General features: G+C 43.6%; 1 protein-coding gene across 4 annotated transcripts in view; it reads left to right on the forward strand.

Moving 5' to 3' along the window:
- KIF1B (kinesin family member 1B) overlaps positions 1-26,860 on the forward strand; it is a 148,132-nt gene that overhangs the window by 115,516 nt on the left and 5,756 nt on the right. For all 4 annotated transcript variants that reach the window (XM_079938471.1, XM_079938472.1, XM_079938474.1 and 1 more), the window contains 15 exons: positions 1,746-1,836; positions 3,606-3,724; positions 4,381-4,436; positions 6,561-6,669; positions 8,034-8,100; positions 9,034-9,118; positions 11,802-11,907; positions 18,419-18,533; positions 19,293-19,426; positions 20,878-20,939; positions 22,345-22,490; positions 22,677-22,916; positions 24,042-24,113; positions 25,129-25,250; positions 26,704-26,853. In XM_079938471.1, the coding sequence (XP_079794597.1) occupies positions 1,746-1,836; positions 3,606-3,724; positions 4,381-4,436; positions 6,561-6,669; positions 8,034-8,100; positions 9,034-9,118; positions 11,802-11,907; positions 18,419-18,533; positions 19,293-19,426; positions 20,878-20,939; positions 22,345-22,490; positions 22,677-22,916; positions 24,042-24,113; positions 25,129-25,250; positions 26,704-26,853 (1,674 nt within the window). The remainder of the gene's footprint in view (positions 1-1,745; positions 1,837-3,605; positions 3,725-4,380; positions 4,437-6,560; positions 6,670-8,033; positions 8,101-9,033; positions 9,119-11,801; positions 11,908-18,418; positions 18,534-19,292; positions 19,427-20,877; positions 20,940-22,344; positions 22,491-22,676; positions 22,917-24,041; positions 24,114-25,128; positions 25,251-26,703; positions 26,854-26,860) is intronic.

The following is a 26,860-nucleotide window of genomic DNA, read 5'->3' on the forward strand; positions in this document are numbered from 1 at the left end:
AGTTAGTAACTGATGTATTTTGTGGAAAAGACCTACTTGGTTAACTGACATCTGAAATGGCAATAGTGGTATGTTGACTTCTGTCCTAAAATCTCCTGAAAAGAGAGTAGCATCTCCACCTGGCATTCGCTCTGGAGGAAAGGGCATGTTGACTCATGCTGAAAGAAGACTCAAGTTCTTCTGAGGTTTTTATCAGCTCTCATCTGGCCTGCATAGGGAAAACAGAGCTGTAGAGCAATGTGAATGATTTCATGCGTCACCTCTGTGGAACCCCAGGATATTTGTGTGTGCTCCAAGCAGAGCCTTGTTGGAGTGTAGATCAGAGATCAGCTGATGCTCATGGCGCCTCTGGCAGGTACACTGTGTGGTCTGGAGAGGAAGAAATTGGAAGAAAAAAAGGAGTAAGAAGTAAGAGAAGGAAAGGGAGAGAGGTAAGGAGAAAATGAGAAGAAAGAAAATAGACGAGAGTGCACGTGGTGTGGAGTGCTATAGTGCCACAGCGGTATGTAGCATCAGCGATCTGGACGCCTGGCAGAAGTACACCACTGTCTTCGGGCTCCGTGAATTACAGTTGACCCTTGAGCAACTCAGGAGTTAGGGCACTGACCCCCCGCACAGTCAAAAATCCGACTGTGTATCCAGGGTTCCACCATATCCGCAGTTCCGCATCTAAGGATTCAACCAACTGCCGATTGTGCAGTACCCTAGTATTTACTATGGAAAAAAATCCACGTATAAGTGGACCCACGCAGTTCAAACCTGTGTTGTTCAAAGGTCAAGTGTAATTTGGAAGACTGGTAGTTCATGATCCTGGTCTTTCTACCCCCTACTCTAAGTGTTCTTGGACTTCCCTGGTGGTCCAGTGGTTAAGACTTCGCACTTCCACTGCAGACCCTGGTCGGGGAACTAAGATCCCACATGCCGCGTGGCACAGCCAGAAAAAAAAAAGTATTCTCTTATTTCCATTTTTTTCTTGCAGGAGTATGCGATGTCCTTCTGGTGCATATTTCTATCTGGCAGTAAATCTTTGAATTGAGTATTCTGTAATTCTCCACTTCTTTTTATGTCAGACTAATAATAGGGAGGGAGAGAGAACAATCAAATCTCATATTTATGAGAATAAGTCAACATAGCCCACTGACTCAAATATTTCAGGAGTATTTTCTACATTCAGAGCCCTCTGGGAGACACTGTCTTTTGGGGAAACAAGCAAATAAGTACATTATTACAAACAATGATATCATTGCTGTTGAAGAAAAATAGGTCTCTAGTGCTGTGGGAACATAGAGCTGTTTGAGTGAGTCAGGGGAGCTTTCCTGGAAGAGGTGATATTTGCATCTCCTCCTAGCTGGTCTTAGATAGACTCCCAGGCAAGTATGCTGTCCACAGGCTTTGATACTACCTTATAGAAGCTTTAATCTGCCAAATCTTTTCTGTACAAAATGGTTTCACAATTTTTATTTCAGTAAAAAACTTTTACAAGGGAATAGGAGTTCACTGAATTCACTGTTCATACATTCACAAGGCTAAGTGATAGGGTTAGTTGATTTTTCAGTCATTTTTGACATAAAAGCTAAAATGCTATCTGAGTGATACGGAAAATGTTCTCTACAAGGAAACGTAAATAACTTGACTCAGTTAAAGACTCTACTTAAGTAAGGTGCTACTTTCCAGTGGGATCCAAGCTGATCCTGATGAAACCATTAATACGAAATTCACGCGGGTCTTTTTTTTTTTCTCTTAAGCTTTTTGCATCGCCATGATGAAGCGTTCTCCACTGAACCCCTCAAAAACAATGGCAGAGGAAGTCCTCTGGGCTTTTATCATGTGCAGAATGTAAGTGACGTGGGCGTTTTTGCCAAATGTTTTGCGGGTTTGTGGTACCTTGAAGCAGCTGGGGTGAGGCAGTCGTCATGTGTGGGGGCCCTTTGGCTTTCTCAGCTGAAGAAGGTTGATAATCTAAGCTGCTGTGTAGGGGGAGCTCTGTGATGAGAACAGACAGTGGAGGGAGCGGCCAGGGCCCTGAGCTAATCCTCAGTGGACAGAGCAGGCAGCATCTTCTCTGAATTACAGTGGGGCCTGTGAGTAGCCTGGGGGTTGGTCTGCCAATAAATTCTTTGTCAGTTTGAATATAGTGAGTTGTTTTAGTGTTTCCTTCCTAGAATAATAAGCATGTTGCATATGAGTTTTGTTAAATATGTTATTCTTTACACCATAAGAGACAAATAATTTGGTTGCAATTAATGTAGAAACTATGAAATACATTTTGTAGCTAAATTAAGATTCAGAATCTGTTTCCTTGCAGCTGATTCTATGATTAGCCCTCTAATGCCCCTTACAACTCTCTCATAAGTGGAATAAGAAAACAGACCTTCTATCTCTTCTAGAAAGATTTGCTCAACTCTGTTCAAAAGTCGTGATCCTCATTACAATAGCTAACATTCACTGAGAGCTTATTTTGTGTCAGTCATTGTTATAGGTGTGTTTTTGTGTCTTAATTCATTTAATCCTCACTCTTATGCCATATACTATCATAATCCCCACGTTATAGTTGAGATTACCGAGGCAGAGAGCACTCGAAGTCACTCACCAAGGTTACAAAGCTAGGAAGAGGCAGAGGTGGGGTTTGAACCCAGGGAGACGTGGCTCTAGCATCCAGGAGCTTCACTACTGCTTGAACAGTCTTGTTCTCTTGCCAACCATAATCCACTCCCTAAAATGCGAGAGGAAAGGGCAACTCCAGAAATGGAACAAGCAAATACAGAACACACTGTTTTCTTTTTGATGTTTAATTGTATAAATATGAGCATGCCTGTATATGATAAATATTGATTGGCTCCTGTGCACAAGGACTGTGTCTGACGCCACGGGGGGGTGCTCAGATGGATCACAGGGTAGATTATGCCTCCGAAGAGCTTAGAATTATGATAGGGGAAATAAATGCATATTTAAACTGTAGTGATACAGGATATAGAAACATTCGAAAGGTATTCATTAAATGCAACGGGAGTAGAGAAGGGAGAGTTATTTCTACTAATGGGAAGAGTCTTTTAAGCTACATTCTTTGTTGGGGGTGGATGTTTTTGTAGAGAAAGGAGGTGGAGGAACTTCCTGAAGACTGTAGTGTAAATAAGAAAAGGTGGGTCACGCTTGGCACTGTACCTGGCACAGAGTCTGCAGTCGTGTTTTTCATACTGTTGTTGCCATTTGAGCTGGGCCTTGAAGTACAGGGATGACAGAGGTACAGAGATGTGGGAAGGCCTCCCAGGCACGGCTGAAGCCTGGGCCAGCCCTCAGGCACGGTGGAGGAGAGAGCAGGTGAAGGGAGCAGCAGATTGAGTCCAAACATTGTGTGAAGGGCAGCAGAGGGGCCAGAGGTCATTTGGGGCAGACAGTGGAGGGTGTTGAATGCCTGAAGCTTGGTGAAGTTAACTGTAGAACGAAAACCAGAGAAGAGCCCCTCTCTTTTGGTGTGAGAGGCCTTCATAGTAAAATTCCCAGCACATACTGGGTACTCAAAGTGCTGTAGTGCTGTTTGCAGCAAAAATGTGTATTTTCCTATAATAAATCTTTCGCTAATCTAGGTTGCCTTTATTCCTTGTTAGATTGCAGTGGAGGTGACGGAATCATTTGTGGACTATATCAAAACCAAGCCTATCGTGTTTGAAGTCTTTGGGCATTATCAGCAGCACCCACTTCACCTGCAAGGACAGGAGCTTAACAGGTTTGGACCGAATGAGCAAAGATTTTTGTTATTGATATTATTGTTGTTGTTATTGTTGTTACTGTCACTTGCTGGAAAAGAAGAAATCTTTTGAGGAATTAAGATAGGTAAATAACAGTTTTATATATTACCCTATGTTTCCATTTCAGAAACATCACCATCTTTCTTCTAAGCCACCCAGTCACTAACTGTAGGTAGAGCAAACTGAGTTTTGCCCAGGTGACCTTGAGTACTGTCTTTTTGTAGGAAGAGACTTTGAATAGGATAGAAAGTTGGGGTGATAGGGATATAACCTGAAAGTTGTATATAATTGGTCCTAACCGCCCAGAACTTTATGAAGCATAAAGCTACTATGAAGCGTGTGTCTCTAAGTGGAGACATCAAAATTGGGGAGGAGGACAATGATGGGGACTTCGGGATGATGGCAGAGTGTCCTTGTTAACAGAAAAATTTTTCTTATTTATTAGCTCTGACTTACAAGGGGACTTTTATCAAAATGTCTTAGCCTCAGTTTTACTGTGTGGGTTTATATCTGATATCTGATAAGGTACCAGAGTTGAAAGTACAAATGATCCATTTTTAAAGGGGATTTAAACACGCCACTAACACCAGCATGGGACTGTTTAGTCTTGAAGAACTTTTGTCTTCCTTTGCAGTCCACCCCAGCCATCTCGACGATTCTTCCCTCCGCCCATGCCACTATCCAAGCCAGGTGAGCACAGCTGTGTTCTTTGTATGATGTACATCTCTTATTCTGAGTGACTTTTCAGATAAAAAATCATATTCAAATTCCTACTCCACTTCTGTGCATCCTTGTGTGTTCCGGTGTCCAGTAGGAACGAGAATTGTTGGTTCCTGATGGAAATAAGAGGTTCCAAACAATAGGGCTCTATATCCCCGCCGATACTGTGGTCTTCTTACTGCAGATTTTGATAAGCTCCATGCTCCTAAATCTCTCTGCTTTGTGTGTAACTCCCTTTAACTGTCAGGTGACTGGGCACTCCTTTGCATATTACGTTTATTCCGCATGTTCATGTATCCTGTTCTGATTTTTCTTTGTTTATTTTCATCCCTTTTCCTCGTTGCCCACTTGCCTCATTCCCACCCCGCCCTGTGCTCATTCTCCACCTCTGTGCTCCTCGCCTCCGTCCTGCCTTCAGACCATGAGAGAAAGATTGAGCTGATTCGGTTTCTCATATCTGACTATGTGAATGTGCATGTGTTGGACACATTTTCTGAGCACGCCAGTGTGCTCGCATCCTCCGCCATTGCCACCTTCCAGGATGAGGCTGACCCAATGCCGCCTTTTCTCTTTCTGCCAGTTCCCAGCCGCCAGACCGAGAGGGTACCTAAACGAGATGGTTAGTAGCTAAAATTAGCTCTGCCTTAGATTTAGAACCATCCTCAGAGGCTGGTCCTAAAGCCTGGCTCTCCGTGTATGAAACACCGACGTTTCTGTTTGCTACTTGACCTGCATGTAGAGTTCAGCACATTGTCAAGATCATATCACATTTCCTTCAGAGAGATTTTTAGGAAGCACCTTCTCTATTTATGCCCCTTTCACATCATCCAGGGGGGTGGGGGGGTGGGGGGGGCTCCTTATATTTGTTGGTGTGGATTCTTTGCAATGGTATTTTTAATTTTAAAGGATTTTTTACTGGTAGCTGGCTTTTTGTAATGCTCTAGTTTTGCTTTCTGACCCTCAGATGCCCACCAGAGCCATTAACCCCCTGTTACCTTCTTGACTAGCATCATCACCAGCTTACCTGGAATTCAGCTGGGGTGAACAATGCTGATAGGCCATGCCTCTGAATAGCGCTGTATGAGTCACACAGGCCCTTTAGATGCATTGTGTCCGTGGATCCTCACAACATCTTTTTAGATAGTAGGCAGGATATTATGATCTTCATTTTCTAGTTGAGGAGACAGACTCCCAGAGGTTAAGTGACTCAACCAAAGTTTCATAGCTAGTTAGTGGTTGAGCGATAATTAGATCCCAAGTCACTGGACTCACACCACTGCTCCCAGGTTCAGAGCAGAGAGCCCTCTTTGTATTGCCAAGATTTCAGAATTTCTACATAGTGTTTCAAAATGCCCACCATGTGGAATCTGAAATTCTTGAAAATACGGGGGTTTTGGCTAATATATTTCATCAGTACAGATAAGAATATGGAATTCACATCTGAAGAAAATGGGTAACATGAGATCATTTACAGAATCCTGTATTTACAGATGAGACCAGTGGTTTCCAAACTTGTCCACACATTAGAATCACCTGGGGGGGCTTCAAACCTCTCAGAGGGCTGAGTCCCACCCCTAGAGACTGTGATTTAATTCGCTGGCGGTGTGGCCTGGGCCATCTTTGAGATCCCCAGGTGACCCTCATGTGCAGGGAGGTTCAGGAACCACTGGGTTGGAGGGTGGGTCTTTCCCGCCACAGCAGCTTTGATGAGGCCCTGTGATGAGCGAGGCTCGCCCCACATTGCCTGTCCCACATTGTTACCGTGCTCTGCATGCTGCAAATGTGAGAGTCTAAGGAAGGTTTTTTTAATGGTTTTGTGAGCACATTTACTCTGCATCAAACCTGTTTTCTCATCATTGGGTAGTTTGTTGAGAGGGAAAAAGATGCTGACTCTTCCGTTTTCCTTGTTCTCTGAAGTTAGAGGTACTGCTATAGTTGACGGTGAAGTTTCTCTGGCTCTTCTGCACTGAAATCTATCCCCTCACTCTCGCTGCCTTTCCCAAGTGTGTCCTTGAAGACTGACATTAGAGAAGCTTATACCTTTGCTGAGTAGACTTGGACCAAATTTTAACATTTTCCAAAAACTTTTAAAAGTTCCAGCCACCAAGTTAAATACCATGAGCAAAACCAGCCTTGGCCAGAGCATGAGCAAGTACGATCTTCTGGTTTGGTTTGAGATCAGTGAATTGGAGCCTACAGGAGAGTAAGTCCAACTTTATAAATTTTTAAATATGACAACTTTTCCAAAATTAGAAAATGTAATTTTGAGTCTCTCGTCTTTGGGTTCACAGAACATTGTCACATTCCAGTTTTGAACTGAATTTGGGGTGGGGAGGGTCTTTATATTATTCTTTGAATCAGATGTTTGTCAGAGAACTGTCTAGTATGATAATGTACCTTCTTGTTAGCAATAGCAAGATCATGAAGAATGGCGCTTTGCTATGAGGGAAGACAACCTGCAAAGTGGGTTTTAGCAGCAGCAAAGCAAAGGGAGTCAGAAGCATGTTGCACATAAAAGGGCCAAAGGCATATCGATATGTCAGGGGATTAGGGGACAGAATGTTTCTGTAGACCAAGGTTTCTCAGCCTCTCACTACTTGGGGCCAGATGGTTCTCTGTTTTTGGGGGTTGTCCTGTGCATTGTAGGATATTTAGCTGCATCCCTGGCCTCTACCCATAAGATGCCAGGAGCACCTCCCCTCCTGCTGTGACAACAGACATTGCCAGATGGCCCCTAGGGGTCAAAATTACCCCCAGTTGAGGACCACTGGCCCAGATCAAAATGATCAGCATCAGCTTACTCTCTCTGTATGAGCTGTGTTAGACTAAGTGACGAATGTAATTACTGTTTATAGTTGTCTCAGAAATGCTTTTGAAAAACACAAAAGAGATCCCTCTCCCGAAACAGAGGCAAGGGGCTGTATCGGTTAGTGTAAAGGGTAGGGGATAAATGTTATCTTAATGATCCTCTATTTATAATGCTAGGTAATACCATTATGATCACCTCCATAAAACATTTATTGGGTTCCTACTGTGTGTGAGGTTTGGCTCTATCGATCCTATATAGAGTTGTCAGTAGTGACATTGCTTCGAGGAATTTGACTTTCCACAGACAGATCTATAATGTGATTATAACTTGCATTATGAGGGAGCAGTAGTTACAGTAAATGGTTTCTACTGAGTTAATTGCTTTCTGATTCTTAAAAAATGATCTAGAATCTGAAATTATCTCTTTCTTATCTCCTGACACTTGCCATTGCAGTTATATGTTATTTATGGAAATATCTGTTAGACAGAGAGCTGGGATTGGAGCCAAAAGATGTTACTGCCCTATGAATACTTCAGTCTAGTCAGGATGATGAGACATACATATGTGGAAAGGTTTACTAAATGCATATGACTGTCCAATTAAATGTCCACCCCAGATGGTGAGAAAGACATGGGATCAGAGTTTAGAAAACAAAGACCACTGAGGGCTGGAGTGACCAGGGAGGACCTTGCAGGTGAAGTTGCACTTAGCACAAGCATTCTGTCTAACTTCTTTCTTTTACATTTCTGTTTTTATAGGTATATTCCAGCTGTGGTTGACCATACAGCAGGCTTGCCCTGCCAGGGGACATTTTTGCTTCACCAGGTACTAATGAAGGAGCAAAAGAGGGCTTAGAAGGGAACACCAAAAAAGTTAGAATAAGAAACATAACTCTCTGTTTCTCTGCTTTTTTTAATCTCCATTTCAAGGGTATTTGGAGGTCAGGGGACAATGCCCCATCATTTTTTTTTCTCCTTTCCTTAATGTTTCTCAAACCTTGGCTTATATTTATTGATATATACCCTGGCTTTTATGTGTAAATATATATATATGGGGTTTTTTTGGGTTTTTTTTTTGCGGTACACGGGCCTCTCACTGTTGCGGCCTCTCCTGTTGTGGAGCACAGGCTCCGGACGCGCAGGCCCAACGGCCATGGCTCACGGGCCCAGCCGCTCCGCGGCATTGTGGGATCCTCCCAGACCAGGACACGAACCCGTGTCCCCTGCATCGGCAGGCAGACTCTCAACCACTGCGCCACCGGGGAAGCCCCGTAAATATATTTTAAAAGAGCTATCTTGAAAGACTTTGTGTCGTTCAGTTACGTAGTAATTTGTGCAGCTTCCATGTTATTTTATACAATTTTCACTTGGTGATGTTTGGAAACCCTGCTTTCACAGCCAAAAGTTCTTAATGGAGATTGAAGATGAAGGTTTCAGTGGACTAAAAATCTGGCCATGAAATGTAGGTCCCCCTTTGGCAAATCAAAAGTAGCTTTAGTCAGTGCCCAAAAGTGCTTATGAGCCAGATGGGCACACTCGGGGACTTTCAATCTGGGCATCGGTTCTTAAAAGCCATATCAGAACCTGGCTCTTCCTCAGTCCCTGACCTGTGTCCCTTTGTTCAGAATAGCAGTGTGGACAGCATTTCCCCTCCCCCTCCATACCTCCCCTTCCTGCCCATCAGACAATCCAGAAAACAACAGACAAGAGGAAATAAGAGATTGTCCCAGCTAAATTGCAGCCCTGCTCCATTATCTAGGGCATCCAGCGAAGGATCACAGTAACCATTATCCATGAGAAAGGGAGTGAACTCCACTGGAAGGATGTCCGTGAGCTGGTGGGAGGTGAGTATGTTCCAGCAGCTGAGGACGGGCCTTAGCGGAGTGACTGCTCCCTGTTCGGAGCACAGGGAGTGTGTGGAAGGCTGCGCTGGAGAGCGTGACTGTCAGAAGAGTCCTTGAGTTGGAAACTACTCTTGTTTCCCAGCTCCCTTCATCAGTTATTCAACCTGCCATTGTTTTTCTCAGTGCCTGTGGGAGCAGTTCTGGGCCCGAGGCTGTGAGAGGGCCTAAGAGAAGTCTGCTCCTTGTGAGCTTGGGGTCTAGTGAGGAGACAGCGTGTGTGCATGTACAGAGCAGTTTGGTGAGTGAGTACCGAATGAGAACAACTGAAAGACCTGTGCTAAAAGAGTTGCCGACAAAAACGATCCAGGAGAACTGGGTTAGCCTGTGGGAGATGATCTGAGTGATTTGAGAGAACTTAGAGGGTTTCGTTTTTCTGCAAGCATTTGGAATTAGAGTCAGCAATGTCTAACGTGCAAATGGCTAGAAATCTGTGGCCAGAGTGGGGAGACGAAACTAAAGCACCATGAGAGGAAAGAGTGGCCAAACAGCATAAGCTGTGGAACGAGAGCCCGAGGCAGGGGGCCTGAGCCTAGCTTTGCCATGGACCCCTTTGGCAGTGGTGAAGCCTCAGAATTATGTTTTTAAATGTAGAAAATAAAGCACTTAGGACTACAAAGGGAACTACTAATATTGAAATACAATTGTTAAACTACTAAACAAATTTGTAGCATAAGCTCTTCAATGATGTGGTCAATAAGCAGCAGGTCTGATTTCTATCATTTCAAAGTGGTGATGAATGTCAAGATACTCCACATTAGTGTGATATGAAAACATCTGTGATTTCTGCTGGGGACAGAGGTATGGGTACTGCTGATTCTCCTGTGGTTTGTGCCCTCCCCTCATAATTGCAGGGAAAGGCAAATTTCAGTTAGAGGTTCCTGAAAATAAAGTTGTAATTTTTTTTTCCCGTCCAGTTCAGACCTCCTGAATTCTAACCATAAACACCTTGCATATCTGTGGACCAGATTAAGAAGGCCTGGAAGGAAGATTATACTCTGTCCTATCTGGGGCAGTGGTTTTCAAGCTTTTCAAGATTAATTATTACATAAAACAAGAGAGATGCTTTCTGACCAGAAAGGGTGGGGTGCAGAGGCAGCAGTTAACTAAGGCTTCTCTATAACCCTATGGCTTATTATTTTTATAACAAACATGAAATGTGGCAGGTGCTTTTCTGAATGCTCTAAAAATATTAGTTTATGTAACATAACAAACATATAATATGATCATAACAATCTTATAAGGGAAGAATTGTTATTCCCACTTCACAGGTGAGGAAAGTGAGGCTCAGAGGTTGAGCATATGCCCCGGCCGCACAGATAGTTAGTGTTGGAGCTGACATTTGAACCCAGGCAGTCCTGCTCCAGAGACTGTGTTCTTAACCTCTATGCAGTGCTGCATCCCCTACTGTTATTTGAAAACAGCATTGTAAGATTTTGAAAAAGAAAGTGGTGTAATGAAGGCAGTGGCTTAAGAAGTTTGTAGAAGGTGAGTGTGGGATGGCTTGGAAAGGGGGAGACGTGAGAGCAGTAGGGAGACCAGTTAAGTGGCTGTTGCCATGTCTGAGATCAGAAGGGGATGACCTTCGTGAGCAGGGCAGTGATGTTGGAAATTAAAGCTGAGACATATATGAGAAGCTCTTTGAACAAAGAGTAAGTTTTCACCGTTGGCTAAATGTGGGATGTAAAGGGGAGATAGAATATGGAGAAGAATGGAAGGCCAAGAATTACAGAATTAGACTGTAGGATTATAACTGACCAAACAACGCTTCCGGCACCTGAAATTACACAGAGATTTGACAGTCTCTTTTTGGCCTAATGAATTACCGCTTTGTTTCTATTTATTTATTTATTTATTAAAATCAGTTGATTTTTAAAAAAATAATTAATTTATTTATTTTTGGCTGTGTTGGGTCTTGGTTGCTGTGCGCAGGCTTTCTCTAGTTGTGGCAAGCGGGAGATACTCTTCATTACGGTGCACGGGCTTCTCACTGCAGTGGCTTCTCTTGTTGCACAGCACAGACTCTAGGCGTGCGGGCTTCAGTAGTTCTGGCTCCCGGGCTCTAGAGTGCAGGCTCAGTAGTTGCGGCGCAAGGGCTTAGTTGCTCTGCGGCATGTGGGATCTTCCTGGACCAGGGCTCGAACCCGTGTCCCCTGCATTGGCAGGCAGATTTTTTTTAAAAAAATAAATTTATTTGTTTATTTATTTATTTTTGGCTGCATTGGGTCTTCGTTGCTGCACGTGGGCTTTCTCTAGTTGCATTGAGCGGCAGTTACTCTTCGTTGCAGTGCACGGGCTTCTCACTGCGGTGGCTTCTCTTTTTGCGGAGCACGGGCTCTAGGTGCACGGGCTTCAGTAGTTGCAGCACGCGGGCTCGGTAGTTGTGGCTCACGGGCTCTAGAGTGCAGGCTCAGTAGTTGTGGCTCGCGGGTTCTAGAGCGCAGGCTCAGTAGTTGTGGCGCACGGGCTTAGTTGCTTCACGGCACATGGGATCTTCCTGGACCAGGGCTCGAACCCATGTCCCCTGTATTGGCAGGCGGATTCTTAACCACTGCGCCAGCAGGGAAGTCCTACCACTTTGTTTTTAAACATACCCATGTTCTGGTTTCTTTCTTCTTTCTCTCAGGCCGGATTCGGAATAAAGCTGAGGTGGACGAAGCCACAGTTGATGCCATCCTCTCCTTAAATATCATCTCTGCCAAGTACCTGAAGTCTTCCCACAACTCTAGCAGGTGGGGCACCCGGGGAATGTGGTGAGTCAGCCCTAGGGGGGGTTGATTGATTCACTGTAGATTCCTTGTTCATTAATGACTCTCCCCTTCTCACTTCAAAGTTCCCTGTTTCCTCCCCTGTCCGCCCTGCTCTTCAAAAATAAAAACATAAATCATTGGAGGTACTTGTATGTGATGATACCCCCAGAGAATGGAAATGTTCTATCCCCTGGGGAGTTTGAGTAGATGTAATACAGTGACAGAGAAAAAGCAGAAAAAGAAAACTCAGCATGCCACCCAAGGGTTTAAAAGTACAAATTAATTACGGCTAAGACTAAATGTTTTCCTATGAAGTGATTGCTGTGGAGAAAGACCTCTCGGCCTGGGGTGTCATGGGAGCATGCCCTCCAAGGTATAGTGAACCCTCTTGTGTTCATCTTTGCTGCTGCCAGTATCGGCTCAAGGAGTCTCAGTATCTGCTTTTCATTTTCCTTTATGCATAAAGGCAATAAATTATTATAAACTCTTCTGACTAAGATTGGCTGCTATAAATAATGAATTTTATTTTAAATTAGTTTCCCTTAGAATTCCATTTTATAATCAAGTGATGACAATGCATAAAGTACCTAGCCGTTCTACATTCCCGTGTCAGACTGGAAATAAATCTGCTGGGGCGCTCTTACCTCCCTGGGAAAGGAGTCCCGTCATCGTGCACAGAGACTCCCATTTCTCTACGTGGTGAGGGCTAGGAAACAGGAGTGGCTGTGTGTTCTAATGTGGGCTCAGAACTCAGCCTTTGAATTACAGGAATTCTCTGTGGTCTGCCTGTTCCTAAAAAAGTTGCTCACATGTGTTGGCAAGAGGGAGAGGAAAAATGAGACAATAAGCAGAAGCAGAAATGAAAAGTTCGGGCCAGGATTAATTTCTTTACATTGTTTCTTTATGTTACTGTTTTGCATGGGAGTGAGGAAAAGGAAACAAATGTCTGTTTGCTTTTTGCCAGTCAGAGGAGCTGGCAGAAGCTGTGGACACAAAGGGAAGGTGGGTGAGAGGGTGTGTACCTATGTGGAGGGGGTGTGGCAGAGGTAAAGTAGGGTGCTTTGACCCCCGCCTTGGCCTATTCCTGGGCAAAATCTTGAACAATACCATTTCTCTGAAGTCAGCATTAACCCCACATAGCGTTCCCTCTTCTGCCAGACATTTACAGCAAGTATTCAGCTGGCATTCACCACATTTTCCTTGCAACTATGAGAAATATATCTTAAACTTCCCTATGGTACTTAGCAAAACAGGGAAAAATGGTGTTTGGTTGAAGTGCTGGTTATGTTAAACTTGCCTACATTAGAGTAACCTTCAAAAGTCCTTTGATTCCTGTCCGGCAGCGTGTCACATGCTGTAGAAGATGAATTTGGCTTTGTTAGAAGCAGTTTATCTTTCCCAGTAGAAGCTTAGAGTTAATCAAAAAAGTTGCTGGGACTTCCCTGGTGGCGCAGCAGTTAAGAATCTACCTGCCAACGCAAGGGACACAGGTTTGAGTCCTGGTCCAGGAAGATCCCACATGCCGCGGAGCAACGAAACCTGTGTGCCACAACTACTGCGCCCACGTGCTGCAAATACTGGAGCCCGCGTGCCTACAGCCCACGTGCCACAACTACTGAGCCCGTGTGCTGTAACTGCTGAAGCCTACGTGCCTAGAGCCCGTGCTCCACAACAAGAGAAGCCACCACGGTGAGAAGCCCATGCACTGCAATGAAGAGTAACCGCTGCTCGCCGCACCTAGAGAAAGCCTGCATGCAGCAACAAAGACCCAACACAGCCGAAAAGGTTAAAAAAAAAAAAGTTAAAAAAAAAATTGCTAAAGTCAAGAGTAATAAAAAGAGGAATTTCCCTGGTGGCGCAGTGGTTAAGAATCCACCTGCCAATGCAGGGGACACAGGTTCGAGCCCTGGTCCAGGAAGATCCCACATGCCGCAGAGCAACTAAGCCCATGCGCCACAACTACTGAGCCTGCGCAACTACTGAAGCCCGTGCGCCTAGAGCCCGTGCTCCGCAACAAGAGAAGCCACCGCAATGAGAAGTCCGTGCACTGCAAGGAAGAGTAGCCCCTGCTTGCCACAACTAGAGAAAGCCCACGCACAGCAGCGAAGACCTAACACAGCCAAAATATAAATAAATAAAAATTTTAAAAAGAAGATACAGACTTTAAACACTTGTTTTAACTTAAAGTATATAAATGTACATTAATTTGTCAAGCTCTTGCTATAGGGCCAAGGCCTTTTCTTTAATTGTAGGCTCATTTATTAGACTTCTGACTGTCTTTCTTGCAAAGCCACACCCATAATTCATCACCTATTTTTTCAATTTGGTGGAACTAGAAACCTGTGAATAAAATCTAAGTGCAAAATCCTTTAAACTTTTTATCATATATCATCAAAATTTTATTTCCCTCTTTCTTTTACATTGATCTCACCCAAACTTAACAGCTGTTTTTTAAACAATTCACCATTATCAAGTCTTTTTTAAATGTTCAATTTATTTTTCACACTAAGTTTCCACACTTAGTTTTGTTTCACACTAAGCAAAAATTCTTTTTGCCCTCATGTTTCAGTGATTTATCTAATATTTAATTAAATTAGATAATTATAATAGCAAATGCAACCACATAAACAGGCTTGTAGTACTGACACTTGAGAAGCATGAAACTCGGCTCTTTGGAGCAAATTTTCTGGGCGATGAGCTACCTCTTTATTTTAGAATAATGTTCAATGAGAAATGGACGTCAGTCTATACATTGTAGGGATGTGGAGAGCATAAGTTCATTTGGTAAGTGGCTAAATGGAGTTTGGTCAAGAGAGCTTTTGTTCTTTTTGCCTAAGGTTTAATGTTTAAAGTTGAACTTACAGAACTCCAGTTGGGTGTATTACATACGTAATTAGAGGGCTCTTGTGATATATTGATAGTGGAGCGCAGCTGACAAGGGCCATTACTCCTTTTCTCCCCAGCCCTGCGTTTCTGTTACCTACTGACTTGTTTTTCCCTTAACTCCACAGCAACTTCCTACCATTTCCAATAGTAAGTCACCTCCTAAAGGGATGTTAATAGAGGTGGTCTCCACTCTCCCTTCTGTGCCCAGCATTTCCTTAACTGAACGTCTCAGGAGAGGGACCCATGTCATTGTAAGCCCTTTATCAAATTGTGTCCCATGGAATTCTCTGTTAATTGTTTGTCCACTTGAATTCACTTTTGCTTATCAGCAAACTTGTGTTTTTATATATATTTTTTTTTCTCTCTCCTCTCTCTCTCTCCCTCTCTTTTTTCCTTTTTTTTTCTTTTGCTGCACTAACAAAAGCTTTTTCTGTGTTTTTACAGGCTCTTTCTTGATAAGGATATTCCTAGGTATTTTCTGTTTGCTTTTTTTTGCACATAAAGATTCTAGTTTATCAGAATGCTTTATGTCTTATGTAGCTTTGACTGCTATTTTAATTTAATAGTTTTCCGCCATGTAAACTTGCGCCCACCTAAGATAGAGCAAGACCTTATTCTGCACCCTTGTGCCCTGGGTTTTTCTGATGCATGTATAGTTTCACATGTAGGCTCTTAAGTAATTTGTAGAGTTCTTAATTATTTTCTCATTCCATTTAGTAAACTTGCCCATTTTATTCTATGCCCCTTCAAGTTTTTCTCTTCCACATTACAAAGTAGAATGTTACTCCCCTCATTTCATAAGGAATCTCAGGCTTGCATAATTGTTCACTTTTTTCTTCGTTTTGTCCTGTGTAGTAGTAGAGACCGATTTAGTTATTTGAGTAGCTGAGTCTGTGAGAAATATTTTTTTTTATTTTTAAACATTTCTCTTTCTCCTGTCAGGACTGCTTGTCTCATCTATTTATTTTCTGCTTTTGGAAAAGAAAAAGTTCCTGGTTCAGTAGTAAAGGAAATTTTCCCCCATCTCTCTCTTCGTCTCATTTAGGGAAGAAAACTGAAGGAAGTGATACATGATAATTTAGCCTAAGTGTTTTTTTAAAGATGCACATACACCGCACACAACACATACGCACACACACATACAGACGCACACATACATATACTCACACACTGCCGTTGTCCGGAACATCTTGAGAAATCCATTTGGGATTATATCCTGACCACCTTAGCGCCATACAGGACAGCATGTCTCAGGACTCGGCCCTGTTTCTAACTCCAAATTCTCTTGCTAGCTTGATTTCATTGACATTTCTCTTCAGTCTTGGTTGTATTTCTTATGACCACCTCTCAAGAGTTGCCACCCTTGGTGAGTATTTCAAAAGAATGTGCTGCAGTAACTCCCAGGCACCAAACAAAACAACAAAAAACCCCACCTTTTTCCCTCCATCCCAGTACAGGGAGATTTTAGCGATGTCAGAATTTTTCTGTTAGCCAAGTTTCTGCCAGTGAAGTTTCCTCTTTAGGTTAAGTGAAAACCAGAAAACAGAAATGTGAAGAGGCTTTCTCACACAAATTCAAAACATCTGCCTCAGTGGAAAGGGAATCTTGAACCCTGATTACTGGCAGCAGGAGATGCTTAGGTTCTGGCGTGGAGCTTGATGAGTGGCGGGTTCCAGGCGGCAGTGAAGTGCTTGTTGCTGTCAAGTGTCTCCAGGGCCCTCGCCCTGAGGAGGGGCCTCGCTTCACTCTGCACGGGGTGTCCAGACCTGCAGTGCGACAGGCAGGCCCCATTCCAGGCACCTCGGCAGACCCTGGGACACAATAGAAGAGCAGTCTCAGGGACAGGGCCCTCAAGTGGCTTCTGCCGAAGTAATGGATTTCACCACCCAATATTAGAATTTGTCTTAAACCAAATTACAATTTAGATGTGATCGAAACAGAGCTTTGTGGATGCATAAAGGGTTCTCTGCTGAGCCCAGTGAGCCCAGGAGCTGGGGAAGGGCTTCTGTCATCCTTTGTTGTGGTTGCTGTTTGGGTCTCTTTGTTGCTTTGTCCATCTTTGTCCTGTTAGTTGTCTCTGTATTCCTTTGGTGTATTTGTAGAGAATTTACTTGACCCATACACACTGCCTCAAAAGCTAGATGTCTGAGAGAGTGTCACGTACAGCCGAAGGCCCTTGGACAACACGGGTTTGAACTGCGCGGGTCCGCTCGCGTGTGGATTGTTTTCAGCAGTAAGTACCACAATACTACGTGATCCGCAGTTGGCTGAATCGGTGGAGGCAAAACCTCGGGTACCGAGGGCCGACTGTAAGTTATGCACAGATTTTTAACTGCATGGAGGGTCAGCCCCCTAACTTACCCTGTTGTTCAAGGGTCAACTGTACTTCAGGAAGACTTAGATCTAGAAGTAGCTACAAGATGAAATAATCAGGCTTCAGACACTGGCACTCAGAGGATAAGGTGTGGTTACGGAGTTCATTTAAGTATTGTTTTCTCTGTTTATTTCTGGAGAAAGAAGCATGGAGATGTGTTTAAAGAGAAGGTATGCCAGCTATTTGTCATGGGACACCTAGAAAAGATAACCGCAGTGAGATTACCATTTGGGAAGGAGTGAGGAGGAACGTACTGGGCAGGGGAGAAGGTGTGCAGAACTCTAGATGAATTGGGTGGGGTGTATTACACGTGCAGAGAGCTAGTGGTGATGGGAAGCTCACTCTGAAGGGGTGGACGAAGTGTCTTCCCCAACAGTCCTAACGGGGGTCTGAGGGAGGGACACGGGGGGTCGAGTTGGGAGTTGATCTGTGACACTGCTGTTGAACTCAGGACAGTGCTTCAGGTGAGACTTGCTGAACTGGAAGGTTTAATGCCAAGTAGGGTCTATGGTGTTTTACTAGTAAGAGGGAAGAGAGAGATTAAAGCAACTTTAAAAACCAGTTTATGGGTGTTTATTAAATAATCAAGCTTCTAGTTATTTGAATGTAAGATTCTTAGGTGAATTTTTTGGAAAACTGATAAGTAGTAGTTGGCTAGCTCTGGTGTAAAAAATCATTCTCTTTTGCTGAAATGTCAGCTAAGAATAACCTCTACTCTTCTATTTAAAACAAGTCTGTCTATACCGTTTCTTTCATGAACCCTCCCAGATGTGTTTGTGACATTTCTGAGGCTCAGCAGGGTGAGATCGAGATACGAAGACTGCAGCTTCCAAATGACTGAATCTTTGCTTCCGTCCCTCATCACTGACTGACAGAGGAGCTTACTTAGTCTTTCTTTCCTGTTTTAGTTTCTGTTGATACTCATTTCTCCTTTTCATCTTAATCCCTTCAATTGATCTCAATTGATTTTTATGTTTATAGGCGGAGGAGAAGCAGGCTTGTCAAAAAACAAAAAGCATAGCTTAAGTGTTCCTTGACGATGGGTGGGGGGCAAGAGCATGGGCGCCTGCCTTTCCCTCCTCGAAGGCACAGGTTCTGCTCTGTCGTTAGACTTTGGTAAGTTGGAAATGCTGGTCGGTGTGGGATTCTGCAGCATTACTGACAATGGCAGTGGCTGGACTAAGGTGACTTCAGCTTCTTCTGGATGACTCCCTCTTGCCTTTTTGACTTTAGGACCTTCTATCGTTTCGAGGCCGTGTGGGATAGCTCCCTCCATAACTCCCTCCTTCTGAACCGAGTGACACCCTATGGGGAAAAGATCTACATGACCTTGTCGGCCTACCTGGAGGTGAGAAGACCCACAACTTGAGTTGCCGTGAACAGCCAGCCCTGAACAGTGGGAAAGTTACAACAGGAAATGGGGAGGAAAGATTTGACTGATTTTGTCTTCCTTTCCCCCTGCACATCGTGAAGTTATTTTATTATACTTTGCTAACTGTTTTGGTTATATTAACTTCCGTTCCTGGTCTCTAGTTAATCAGAAAGTCACATAACTTTTATTACAGCTTTAGCAGCCCAATTCCCATTCTTCAAAGAATGTATGATTTTAAGAATACCACCTCTTGTCTTCGTAGTTGTGGGCAGAGCCTAGTAGTGGTTAACAGCACAGACCCTGGAACTAGCCTATCTGAGTTCAAGTCCCTGTGCTGCCACTTACTGCCTTCATGTCCTTGGACAAGTGACTTCATCTCTCTGTGCCTCAATTTCCTTGTCTTTTAAACAGGGGTAATAATAATAGCATTTATCTCAGAAAGTTGTTGAGAGGTCACAGAAAAGGATTTAGAACAAACAGTGCTTGGCATATAACAAGTAATAAACATTAGCCGTTATTACAGAAAAAAAACTTTGAAAAACATAAATGCATCTGCAAGCAACACCACCTGACCTTGCACGTATTATCTTCTGATTTGCTGTTGAAATCATCAGTAGAGCTGAAATCCTCCACCCCCCACATCTGGGAGCAGCTTTCCCAATACAGTAGTGCCCAGACTGTGGTCACAGATGCTCTGTCTGTGTTTAATCGGAGCCCACTCCTGTTTGCTTTCAGCTGGATCATTGTATCCAGCCAGCTGTCATCACCAAGGATGTGTGCATGGTCTTCTATTCCCGGGATGCCAAGATCTCGCCGCCACGCTCACTGCGCAGCCTCTTTGGCAGCGGCTATTCAAAGTCACCAGACTCGTAAGTTTTTGAGACAAGTTTAGCTTCTAGTTGGTGTACCCTGTACAGAATCAGCAGTCTTCTAGCTGCTGTTTTCAGGGTTAGTTCACAACCTATAAACCAGAGTGCAGTGACTTGAATGTTGGCATTTAATAAAATATTGATAAACAGATGATTTAATGAGGGAAGGAAGGAATGTTCCATTGTGAACGCTTCTCAGAAAATTTTGTAGGGACTAAATGTTCTTTTTAAATGTCATTATTATTATTTCTAACAGCTTACCATACCATTGGGATTTTATCCTTTTTAAGATTTATTCATGTTTAAGATATATGAATGTACATGAAGAATAACACAGTGACTACCTGTGCATCACTACCCGGCTTAAAAATTAAGTATCACTAAAACAGTAGAAGAGTCAGTCCCCTTCTTAACCACACCCCCCAGAAACTGATGTTTATCATTTCATTCTAGTCAGACCTTTCCCCCCTCATCTTTTCTTTCTTGTGGTAAGAAAAGGCAAAATTTTAATCTTCACATTTCTATTATAAACCTTCAAGTTTATCATTCAGTTTATTTTTTATATGTGACTCCTAATTTCTTTTTTTTTTTTTACATCTTTATTGGAGTATAATAGCTTTACAATGGTGTGTTAGTTTCTGCTTTACAACATAATGAATCAGTTATATATATACATATGTTCCCATATCTCTTCCCTCTTGCGCCTCCCTCCCTCCCAATCCCACCCCTCCAGGCGATCACAAAGCACTGAGCTGATCTCCCTGTGCTATGCGGCTGCTTCCCACTAGCTATCTACCTTACGTTTGGTAGCGTATATATGTCCATGCCTCTCTCTCGCTTTGTCACAGCTCACCCTTCCCCCTCCCCATATCCTCAAGTCCGTTCTCCAGCAGGTCTGTGTCTTTATTCCTGTCTTACCCCTAGGTTCTTCATGACATTTTTTTTTCTTAAATTCCATATATTTGTGTTAGCGTACGGTATTTGTCTCTCTCTTTCTGACTTACTTCACTCTGTATGAGAGACTCTAGGTCTATCCACCTCATTACAAATAGCTCAATTTCATTTCTTTTTATGGCTGAGTAATATTCCATTGTATATACGTGCCACATCTTCTTTATCCATTCATCCGATGATGGGCACTTAGGTTGTTTCCATCTCTGGGCTATTGTAAATAGAGCGGCAATGAACATTTTGGTACATGACTCTTTTTGAATTGTGGTTTTCTCAGGGTATATGCCCAGTAGTGGGATTGCTGGGTCTATCATTCAGTTTTATTCTTAAGCTCAGAACAGGAAAAGAACAGTGACTGATAAGAAATGTCTGTAATTATATTTGAGGGTGGATTGCAGACCCAGTGGAGGAGACAGTGTTTTAAGCAGAGAGAATTGAGATTTTCCTGGTTTTGTGCTATATGAAATTAAGCAGTTGTTTATTTGTTTTAATTCAAATAGAAATCGAGTCACTGGAATTTATGAACTCAGTTTATGCAAGATGGCAGACACAGGTAGTCCAGGTAAGCTCTATGGATCAGGAAAGTGATAGTTACCTTTGCATTTGACTGGAGTACATTATATCAAAAATCTACCCCACCCCTGTAGGATAGATATACATTTTTGAGAAGCCAGTTATATTTTACAAGCCACTTTGGTGGTGGTGGTGGTGGGAGTTTCCTTTTTCTGAGTTGCAGCACTGTTTGGTTTATGACATGCAATACAGTTATAAAAGCTGTATGGGACAAAATGTTTCTGGGCTGTGGAATACTATAACACATTCAAGCGTGTTAGAGTGAATTTGGCTTGGAAAACTTCAGAACCATTTCCCTCTCAACCTTAACCCCAAAGATAACTTGACAGTGTAACTTTACAGGTGCTGTCAACCTAGAATTTGAACTTCCTATGCTCTAGAAAGACAAATTATCAAGTTGAACTTGTTCTGTGTCCTTTTTAATGTCTCCTTGAACTGCTGTTGTTCCTCCAGTTTGGTGGCCTTCAACAGCACTCTATGTTTCCATGTTTGTAAACTGGAACGTGGACACAAGTCAGGGTTTTTAAAAACATTTAATGTAAATTTGAGTCGGTTTAGAGAACATATGTGGAAAAGAGGCCAAGGCCCACAGGTAAGATTGAGATAAAAAAAGACAACTTTGAGTATGAATCCAAGTCCCAATAGCAGCTAATTATAGTGTCTAGATAGTTCCTTCAGAAATTTTTTAATTAACATAAATTCATGTCTCTTGTATGTGAAACCAGCATAATATTTTTTAAAATTATTGGGAAATAATGGAGGCTAAACCAGTCTGTCATCTACCATCTTAACTGAGCTACCAAATGTGAGGTAGCTCACATCTTTCCCACTTTTTTCCCATGAATGTATTTTTATATATTTAGAACAATAGCGTACAGGCTATTTAATCTCTGTATTTTCACTTAACATAATAACTAGCATTGGGGCTTCCCTGGTGGCACAGTGGTTGAGAGCCCACCTGCCGATGCAGGGGACACGGGTTCGTGCCCCGGTCCGGGAGGATCCCACATGCCGCGGAGCGGCTGGGCCCATGAGCCATGGCCGCTGAGCCTGCGCGTCCGGAGCCTGTGCTCCGCAACGGGAGAGGCCACAGCAGTGAGAGGCCCATGTACCGCAAAAAAACCCACAACAACAACAACAAAAAAAACTAGCATTTTCTCAAGAGGCATTACTAGCTTCATAATTATTAAAGAATATAAAACTCAGTTTTTAAAAGAAGTTTAGAGAGTTGCTTTGGGGCAAAAGGGATAAATTTTTATTAATAATCAAAATCCCATGTATCTTGAGACTAAACTGTCTCAGTGTGCCATATAATGTGAATTATTAAGTCATTTTGAGCTAAAATTGGAATTGGATGTTTTTCTGGAAAAACGAGTTGTTTCCTCTTATCTCAGGCATGCAGAGGAGGAGAAGGAAAATCTTGGATACATCAGTGGCATATGTGCGGGGAGAAGAGAACTTAGCAGGCTGGCGGCCTCGTGGAGACAGCCTCATCCTTGAGCACCAGTGGGACTTGGAGAAGCTGGAGCTCCTGCACGAGGTACGCTGGGGCACGGGGTGCACAGGTGAACTCTCGGGCAAGATTCCCGCAGCATCAGTCTTACACTCACCTCCTGTCTGTGATCCTGGCTTTGCAGTTTTCGATCATGATGGAGGCATAATATTTTGCTTATTAAGATCTTGATGAGCTTTGTGTTTGCTGAGGCTGTAGTGTTGATCTTCTTAGGTGGAGAAAACCCGCCACTTCCTGCTGCTCCGTGAGAGACTTGGTGACAGCATCCCCACATCCCTGAGCGACTCGTTGTCCCCCAGCCTCAGCAGTGGGACCCTCAGCACCTCCACCAGCATCTCCTCTCAGATCTCAACCACCACCTTTGAAAGTGCCATCACACCCAGTGAGAGCAGTGGCTACGACTCCACAGACATTGAAAGCCTGGTGGATCGAGAGAAAGAGCTGGCTACCAAGGTGTGGCTCCCTGCCTCTGCTGAGCATTTTCCCCCGTGAGGCTCTGTGAGCTGGTGTTTCTGTTTTTTTCACTTGCATTTTCATCTTTCTTTGAGGGCCTCTGTTCAAGGCCTGTGGTCACACTGTGAATATAGAAGTAAATGAGACTTAACTTCTACCTTAATAAGTTGACAGGCGAGGGGGTGACAAGCTTACAATAGAGGTTTGGTCGAGAATGCTGTGGGAGCCGGAGGAGAGGCCTGCCCAGGAGGGTACTCGTGGACTGACCTTGGAAGGATGCGCAGGAGAGAGCCAGCGGCGTCCTGCATGATCAGTGTGAGGGAATCCGTGCAGGAGAGGGACAGGAGATGGAGTTGGAGAGATAGGGCAGGGCCAGATCACGAAGAGCCTATGTGCTGGACTAAAGCGTCCAGAATATCCCGGGAGTGACTTGGAAATGTTTCAAACAGGTATTTGTTTTAGGAAGATTTCTCTGGCAGCAGTAAAGAGGATGGACTTGTGGTGAAGAGACAGGCTAGAGGCAGAAAGAATTCTTTATTTCAGTAATCCAGATGAGAAACGGTAAAGTTTTTAACTATGGCGGGGGTGGGTGGGATGAAGAGGAGTCACGGGAGAGACGTTTGGAAGGTAGAATCCGCATTCCTTGTTGCCTGGATAACAGCAGGAGAGGGCAGAGAGGTTGTTGAGGGTGACCACCAGGCATGTGGGTCTGGGCAACTGGCTGACAATGGAATATAGAAATAAGAGGGATTTTGTGTTCTTTTCAATAATCGAATGGTCATCTAGTTGATTTGGGAATGTATGTCCATCCAGAAACCTCCATGCCTTTTAGTACCAGGGCAAATGGAGAATGAAAGGGATGCTGTCGCATTCTTAAGCGCTTTAAACTATGGTGTTTACGGTAATTCACTTTTGTAGTCATGAGAATGGCTTTTTATCCACTCATTTTATTGTCTTTGTTAGGCATGTACCAGGCTTCTCTTGCTATGTACTCAGTTAATTTCTAGAGCTATTTGAGCAGCACCTGAGCTCCACTGTGAGTCGTAGGCATGTTATTTCCCTTCCTGCTTTAATCCCGGGCTTTGTTTAACCATTGAAACTTACTCTTCCCTCTCTCTTCCCTAGTGCCTGCAACTTCTCACCCACACTTTCAACCGAGAATTCGGCCAGGTGCACGGCAGCATCAGTGGCTGCAAGGTGAGCAGCTCTCACTTCCTGTCCTCAGGCTTTGCTGCTTTTAGGTGGCTTGAGATGGGCAGAACATTACATGTGAGGATGTATGACATATCCGCTCTTTCGTTTATTTAATTTTTCAGTCAGAACACTGACTTCTGAAGATAAAAGTATTCTTCTGTGTCTCTTAGAGTAATTATGAGATGGGAAACATTTGGGCTTTTCCCTGAATCCCTTGGAGAAGAGTATTCTGCAGGGGGTGATATATTATTATATGGCAAGGCACAAGAAGTCCTGAGGTTCTTGGTGGCATGAAATTTTGTTGCCTTCAACAAAGAGTGAGGTGAACACTTTAAAGAATTTCTGCATCATTCACTCTGTTCTGGTCATCTTCACCTTTTTTGCTATTCCCTAGACACTCCAAGCTTTCCGCCTTGAGGTTGTGTACAGTGGCTGTGCATTTTCCCGGTATAACCTTCCAGATAGTCCCATGATTCACTTCTTTATTTCATTTTTCTGCTCAGATGTTGCCTCCTTGGAGCGATTTCCTTAACCACCCTATGTAAGGCCAGCAGCTCTCTGAAACCTTTTAACCTGCTTCTCTGCTTTACTTTTTGCTGTAGCACTGATCCCTGCCTGACACTTCTTAAAGTGTTTGTTGATTGGTTTATTATCTGCCTTCTCCACTTAAAGTGTAAGCTCCAGGAGGGCAGGGCCTCTGCCATATTCTTAGAACAGTGCCTGTTGTTCTTAGTTCTCGGCACATATAGATAGGGTCATTTAGTTCATGCAGGAAGCTGTAGCAATATAAAATACAAACATATTTTATAAATATAAAAAGCTAGCCTTGCCTCTTTTATAAATGTCTTGATTCCTATTCTGACACTTTGGCCATAAAATATTCGTAAGGATTGTTTTCTTGAATGACCTGAAACAGAAGAGGATTTATGAACATGAGGTCACTGGCTGTCAAAGCTTCTTACTGCAGAGGTGGTTTTGTTCATCTGAATCTCACTTGCTGTGTTCTGTTTTCTTCCAGTTGTCTGATATCTCTCCAGTCGGACGGGATCCCTCTGTGTCCAGTTTTAGCAGTGCTACCCTCACTCCCTCCTCCACCTGCCCCTCTTTGATAGATGCTAGGGGCAACTCTTTGGATCAGAAGTAAGTACCCAGATTTCACTGACAAAAGCTAATGTAAGAACCAAGGGAAATGCCAACCTTCCGCTAGCTCAGTGGTTCTCAACCGAGGGCAGCACCGTCCCCCTAGGCAGCCTTGGGAAACATGTGGGAGCCTTTTCTGGATGTCACAGTGACTGGGAAGATGCTGCTGACGTCTCTTAACGTCATACGTTTTACTAACTTTCTGCATCAAGTCACTGACTCCTCTTCTTCGTCCCCTTTTGCGTGATTTGTTCTTGTATTCACACCCCTGATTGTCTCCCCAGTCAGATCAGACACAGGAAGCCCCATCCTGGGAAAAATATTTTGAAACTACTTTGGAAAAAATATTTTAATGACACAAGAAAGCATATAGGTAAGAAGAATAGAGATGAAGTCCATGAATGATTCCACGAATTCATCATTAGAATCACTGCTGTGCAGTGCGCCATCAGTCTCCTTTGCCCTGTCTCCATTCATTATGCTCACCTGTCACAACCCACCTGGTTATCATCCAGCTGTCTATCTTTCTGTATCAACACTGAGGCAGTGGGCTGGAGAAAATAACACAACCAGGTAATTTAACTGAATTTGGGATGCCATCAACTCTAAGACATTATTTTTATATGCCACTAAAAGAAAAAGCAATGCCAACTAAAATGTGACATGCCATCAATTACAAGATGCATCCCAATTCGAGAAATGGTAAAGTTTGAGAAAAATGGGCTTTTTGGAATTGGTGAAATGCAATTAATTAGACTAAGCTGCTCTACAAAGATAACAATACAGAGCGTGGGGGATTATCTCTCTCACATCAGTTCAGAGCTGGTCCTGGTTGGTGGAGCAGCTCTGCTCCAGACAGCCGTTCAGGGGCCCAGGTTCTTCTCATGTGTTTGCTCGCTCTGCCAGCCCCTCAGGCAGTGGTCCTCAGACTTCAGTGGCATCAGCATCACCTGGGAGGCTTGTTAAAGCCCAGGTGGCTGAACCCCATTCAGAGTTTCTAATTCTGTATGTCTGAGTTGGAGCCTGAGAATTTGAATTTCCAGCAAGTTTTCAGATGAAGTTGATGCTGCTGATCAGGGACCTCACTTTGAGAACCACTGCCCTAGGTGGCGCCCTAGGTATGGCCTTGAGACTAAATAGAAACATATAGAGGAATGGCGTTCATATTCAGTACCCTTCTGTTGAGAGGGCGTCAGGGTAGGAAGAGAGACTGAGTGACTTGGTGGTCATCAGTGATGAGTTTCCTTTGTAACTGCCGGAGGATGACACCAGGTGAATTTGGGATTACGTTTCGGACGCCAGCTTTGTCTTCTTAGCCAAGCTCTCTGGAACTGATGTTTGCAAGATCCCTGGTGTTCAGGGAGAGGCATTGTTCCTCCTGGTGAGACGGTTGTGTATTGACCTTACTGAAGCACCTGTTACCCCCTTTCTTCCTAACCTCTCTCTTTTCAAGGACCCCAGAAGCCAATTCCCAGGCCTCTAGTCCCTGCCCAGAATTTGAACAGTTTCAGATTGTCCCAACTGTGGAAACGCCCTACTTGGCCCGAGCAGGAAAAAATGAATTTCTCAATCTTGTTCCAGATATTGAAGAAATTAGACCAGGGTGAGTA

This window comes from Stenella coeruleoalba, assembly GCF_951394435.1.
Source record: "Stenella coeruleoalba genome assembly, chromosome: 1".
Taxonomy (NCBI): Eukaryota; Metazoa; Chordata; class Mammalia; order Artiodactyla; family Delphinidae; genus Stenella; species Stenella coeruleoalba.